This window comes from Aptenodytes forsteri, unplaced genomic scaffold (assembly GCF_000699145.1).
Source record: "Aptenodytes forsteri isolate BGI_AS27 unplaced genomic scaffold, ASM69914v1 Scaffold187, whole genome shotgun sequence".
Taxonomy (NCBI): Eukaryota; Metazoa; Chordata; class Aves; order Sphenisciformes; family Spheniscidae; genus Aptenodytes; species Aptenodytes forsteri.
In genome coordinates, this window is record NW_008794084.1 from 537,744 (window position 1) to 543,505 (window position 5,762).

A 5,762-nucleotide genomic window follows, 5' to 3' on the forward strand; every position below is an offset into this window, starting at 1 on the left:
GGGTAGAGCCCCTGCTGCGGCAGCGTTGGCACCTGCTGCCCCAAAACGGGGGCTTAGGGCCCAGACGAGAGCCTGGGGACGCGCGAGTGACCTCGCAGGTCTGAGCTGCCGCTTTGTACCCTCCAGGCGGCAACTTCTCCCACCCCCTGAGTCGCTGGCTGGCTGCGCGTGGCAGCACTGCATCTCGGGGCTGACACTGGGGGGGGGGGCGACCGCTCGATACTGAGCTCGCTGCGATTACCTTTGCGTTTTTCTCTTCCCGGCAGGGCCCTAACCTGATTATTAATCAGCCCGACGAGCTGCTGGATGGCATGTCCGAGTGGTGCAAGGAGCATCACGGGAAGGTAACCCTTCTAGAGCAGTCGTGCTACGCTTTCTCTTTCTTTGCAGCCATGAGAATAACGTATAATTCAGAGTTCTTAGTTGCAGTACAGTCCCCTAAAAAGGGACAACTCCTGCGCTGAACGGTTTGCAGTCAGACAGAGGGGATAAAGAATGGGAGACGGTAAGCGTCATCCTTCTTTCGTAGCGAGGAGCTGATGCGTAACGTTTTGCCCAAGGTCTCGCAAGTCATGGGTGGCACAGCTGCGAATTGCGTTCGCGTAGCCGTAGTCTTCATCCTGCACCTCGGCTGCAAGATTGCCCCGAAGCGGCCTGTGCTTTGTAGCCTGGTTTTTAATAAGTTTGGATAGCGCTGGAAGCTGCTTTCTAACTTGAGAGCCAGAAGCATCAGCAAAGGCCAACAGCTAGCGAACGGGCCCCCGAGAGGGCTGGAGCACGAGCTCGCGGGAGAGCTGCAGGCAGGGCGAGACAGGCGTCAGCGGGCCTGGAAACGGGATCCGCCGCTCAGATACGTGCCGCCGGTTCCCATCTTCACAGGCGGAGGCTCAGCATCGTGCCTCTCTCGGCGTCGGGTTCGGAAGTCGGGTTCGGCTCCCCGCTCTGCTGGCTGAGCTGTCGGCCGTGGCCTGCCTCTGCAGGAGCCCCGGCTGTAGGCCGGGTTGGACGGGCTCCGCCGACAGCTCCTCCCGGCGAAGCCTGTTCCGTGTTGCGTAAACTAATTCAAAGAATAACCCCGACGACGGAGGAAGGGAAGACCTGGCTTGAAGCCCCAAGTAAGAACAGGCACGAGATCGGTGTAGAACGGTCCAGAGGCGACAAAATTGCAAATTTATCGCTGCAAATTTAGGTACTTGTAGAATTAAACAGGCCGATTTACCGTGAACGCTGGGTTGTTATTTTTGCCTGTCCCCTCAGCGCCGTAAGCCTAGCGTGTTTTTTCGCCGAAAGCTTAACTTTCGCAGCAAGAGCTTATTTTTCGTTCTCTCAGCCACCGAAGAAAGCGTCCTCCTTGCCAGTAGCAAGAAAGCGAATGGATTTTCCAATCCCCGATTATGAACTGAAATTCCGGTTAGTTTTCAATTAAGGGCTGAAGTTTTAGGACACCCGGAACCCCTCCCCTCCTCCCCCCTTCGGCATCTCGCTCTCCCCGGGAAGGATTAGCAGGAGTTTGGAAAACGAATATTGATTTACCGTGATGGGCGCTTTTCCCCTTCTCCAGTGGAGGACTCAAACTCGGCTTCAGTTCAGGAGCGAATTGAAGATGGCAGCATACGTTATCGCTGCTCCTGAGGAGCTACTTATTTTTAATTGACTAAGAAAAGAGAAGCAATTAGAATATAGATGAAAATGCAGCCACGTAATGAACTTGTTAACCACCACTTGGATCTGTCAAGTAGATTTTTGCGGCAGAGTCGTGGAAATATATAGCGTAGCCAGATGGAAATAAATCACTGAGAACACTTGGAGCAGATTTGACATTTAACTGTTGAAAAAAAAAAAAAGGAGGAAGGAACTTTTCTGATTTATAGGAATCTTGATAAACACTTAAGCCAGGATCCTGATTATTTCTGTTTATTTATACCCACCGCGCTGCGCTGGGGAGGCGAATGCCTCTCCTTAAGCAGAGGGAAACGCGATACTCTCCTGGATCGCGTACGTGTATGAACGAGGCTTGCGTAACGCCTCGGCAACCGAGAACGACCCCTAGGAAGTACAGCGACCGGGGAAAGAGAAGACGCCCCGTCGTAGCGCAGGGCTGCGCTACCGTCGCCTTTACTTCTGTTGGTTGTTGGCCTCCCGAGCGGCGCCCCGCACGTCGGTCGGGCCTGCTTGTGGAGGTACCGGAGGGAATAAAGGCAGGGGCACGTCCCAGAATACGGAAACGCCGAGTTCGGTGGGTGCTGCTGGGCGCGCTGGGGGGACAAACAATACTTGGAGGGTCGACCTTTCGCCGTTGGGCGTTTCTGGAAGCGCCTTTTATGGCAGCGTGTTTCTGATTTATGATGGACGGCTCTTTTTTGCAGTCTGGCCTCACTAAGGCTGTGAAGGAGAGCAAAATTTCGTTGCAGCAAGCAGAGTACGAGTTTCTGTCCTTTGTACGACAACAGACTCCCCCGGGCCTCTGTCCCCTCGCAGGTAAAGTATGTTCTTTCTTAACAACAACGGTATCGTCCCTCCTGCAGCTCCCGGCTGGGTGCCGCGGGGCCCGCTGATGCACGTGGCGGGGGTGCTTTCGTTTTCTGTGCTGGGAGCTAGCAGGCAAATCGAAACCTGGTTAGTGAGGAGAGGTTCGGTAATGGCGGCGTCCATTCTGCAGGTTCCCTGAAGCGAGTGCCGCACGTCATCACTGCGGGGAACTGCAATGCTTTTTTGCATTGAATGTTTCCGTCTACAGTTATAATGGGGGCGGGCAGCAACCTGCGACCGTAAAATCCCAGCAGCAGACCCGACGGCGTCTTTTCCTCGCTGTGCATCGAACCGAACGCCAAATGGGAATCTTCCAAACGTCCTGCTACCTGGACGGTCACGTACGGTCTTGGGACTGGCGCTGGGTGAAATTAATCCCGATGCCCGTTTCCACTTGGCGGAAGACCCGCCGCTTGCATAGTACTTTGATACTTATCTGCGTGACAGAAATTGTAGGGGTAGTAACTGAGGAATTAATAGAGGGATTAGGTATTTAAACCGCCTGCGATCCTGCAGCGAAGATCTGACAAACCTTCACAATCGTATTTACTAGAAAATGGGATAAACGAGCTGCTTGTGAATAGCTTTTCATACCCTGTGATCTCTCCCCAGCTCGCTTAGCCTGCCTCTCGTTTAGATGTCGTTCCTAGTAGCTTTGTGATGTCTTTGAAGGAACATCTCGTTTTGTCTCTTTGCAGGTAACTCTGTTCACGCAGATAAGAAATTTCTTGACAAATACATGCCTCAGTTCATGAGGCACCTTCATTACAGGATCATTGATGTGAGCACCGTCAAAGAACTGTGCAGGTGAGTGTTCCCCAAATTAGGCAGTCCGACGAAAGATAATCTAGGGAGGCCTGTTCAGCGGCGCTGACGCGCGCTCCTCTAAAGCCAGGCTAAAGGCTGCTTGGGAGGGGGCTGCCTGCGGCCACCTCGGCCTGTCACCTGTTCTGTTCGGGCCGATGCACAGGACGAGCCGTGAAGTGCTCCGCTCTGGAGGTTGCAGCGCTTGACCCGCGGGGCCGTGGCTTCTCTGGGTGCCACTGAAGCCGAAATTCTTCCCCCAATCGTAACAAGCCCGCAGCAGCCACCGGCCGTGTTTTTGAATCCCAGTTTCCTTTTTTAAGTGGCGCTTTCCCCCCCCTCCTTGCTTACAGACGCTGGTATCCAGAAGAATACGAGTTTGCCCCAAAGAAGGCGGCTTCTCACAGGTGAGGCTTCTAACTTTTGTCTGTAGCAGAGCGGGGCTTGTCACGCAGGACCCGCGCGCTTCGCGAGCAGAATACGGAGCTTCCTTTGAACCCCAGGCGTGCTGCTTCTGACGCAGACGGCGGCGGAGGCTGCGTGCTTCTGCTCCCTGTCGTACGTTTGCGTTCTCCCGCCTGAAGCCTGGTTAGCGTCGGGGAAGGGATTATTAAAGTACGGAAGTTTCCTTACCTGTTCTGGTTCACTCTGTTTACTAGTCAAGCCAAGAAGCTTATTTGGCAACGTAGCTACCCCTGCCACTTCTTGGACATCACCGGGAGAAATCGCGTGAAAACGGCAGCTTAACAGCGGGTTTTCTCTGTCCTTCTTTTGGGCAGAGTTGTTCACAGAGACACTAAAATTGGAAGGCTGCACACGGGGAGATGAGCGTTCCGTTCCTGGCTATTTCCCCGAGTTCGCAATGTGTCGCAGAGCTCGTTCCCCTTTCGGTGGAAGGCTTTAATTCTGAGTTCAATTTTGAGAGACGCGCAGTACGATTACTACTTCTGTACGGACCTTACCGTCCGAGCAGGCAGAACCGGCCAAAGCAGGAGCTGGAAGCCGGTCTCTGGAGCCCTCGTCTCTGTTGTCTGGGATGGAATTGCTTTTCGTAGTCGAAGCTGTAGAACCGGTTGGTCTTCGGGAGCTCCCGTGTCCCACGGTGACGTAAACTAGTAAGCTGCGTGTTACTCCCCGGCGTGTCAGCGCTGGCGGACTTTCACTGCTTTCCACGTCCCCGAGACTGGCGAGGGTTGTTTTTATTTCTGACAGACGTGCGATCCGTGCGTGTCGGAGTTGGATTTCTTACAGCCTGGAACTTTTTGGAGGCGTTAGAATCCAGGCGTAGCTGAAGGCGTGCGCAGGCGTTTTTGAAACCCTCCTTAATTCTCTTTCAGAGCGCTCGATGACATCAGGGAAAGCATCAAAGAACTGCAGTTCTACAGAGATAGCATCTTCAAGAGGAAAACGGATGAGAAGAAAAGGAAACTAATAGAGAACGGAGAAAGCGATAAAGCTGCCAGCTGATTTCTCCTCTTGCCATGCCATCCCGTGGCACCTACTAGATGTGTCTCCTGGTTCTTTTCTGTTTGCCAGTCTCTTGAGAAGCTGCACCCTTCAGTTACCTTGTTTCTTAACAGCCGTTAAAATGCAGGTGGGAGCCCGAGTTACTGCCGCTTTTCTGTTTGAGCAAGGAACCGACACGCTCGGGTCTCGGCAGCTTCTTTGTTTGTATGTACTAGGTAGAACACGCTGTTTGATACTCCTCTTCATCTGGTTTTAGATGCAGTCTTTCACTACACAATAAAAAACAGTTCTGTTGAGCCACGGGTGTTTTCGTACAGCCTTTCTTTTTCTGCTCGCCGTCGGCTGCGAGGCGAAGCAGCCTCTCGCAGGTTTGCGAAAGAAAGCGCTCCGGGGAGCCGTTTTCCTCAGGTGGTAACGGCATGGGCGCCTGTCGCATTCGCGGGCGTTTAACTTTCGCGCAGCGCCCCCGTTTAGAAACCGGCTAGAAGTTGCAGGTCAGCAAGCACAGCCTACCCGGCGTTAGGCGCTGGTCAAGGCTACCTTTCTCTGCAGGTAGCGCCCTCTGTTCAGCGACACTGTTCAGAACGTCGGGAGTTAGAACGAAAGCGTTCCTAAAACGTTCTGTTTCCTAACAGAAACGGCGGCGGCGCTCGATGCTGAAAATCACGCGGTAGAGCCGGTAACCGCACGCGTAGCAGGGACAACTGTGATGCCCCAGGAATCCGTGGCGCAAGCGTTAAGACTGAAAAAATGAAACGTGTTGCTGGACAGAACCACGCACGTAATTGAATCGTTCTGTGCCGGCGCGCCCCCGGTGTTTCCTGCACTAGCAATTACTTTAGCGTGGCAGCTTCTAAGGAGAAGGTACTGCAGAGCTTTACAAAACATTAAGCTCCTTGCTAATGGAAATATCGGTGGGGAAGGGTCTGAAGTGCCGGCCCGGTACGGCAGGGAGGGGGGAG

The 5,762-nt window shown here is 53.6% G+C and overlaps 1 protein-coding gene across 1 annotated transcript in view; it reads left to right on the forward strand.

Moving 5' to 3' along the window:
- REXO2 (RNA exonuclease 2) overlaps nucleotides 1–5,102 on the forward strand; it is a 6,270-nt gene extending 1,168 nt beyond the window's left edge. The window contains exons 2-7 of the mRNA XM_009273752.1: nucleotides 9–98; nucleotides 267–344; nucleotides 2,367–2,478; nucleotides 3,228–3,336; nucleotides 3,687–3,740; nucleotides 4,671–5,102. Of these exons, the coding sequence (XP_009272027.1) occupies nucleotides 9–98; nucleotides 267–344; nucleotides 2,367–2,478; nucleotides 3,228–3,336; nucleotides 3,687–3,740; nucleotides 4,671–4,800 (573 nt within the window). The 3' untranslated portion in view covers nucleotides 4,801–5,102. The remainder of the gene's footprint in view (nucleotides 1–8; nucleotides 99–266; nucleotides 345–2,366; nucleotides 2,479–3,227; nucleotides 3,337–3,686; nucleotides 3,741–4,670) is intronic.
- The last annotated feature ends 660 nt before the right edge of the window (nucleotides 5,103–5,762 follow it).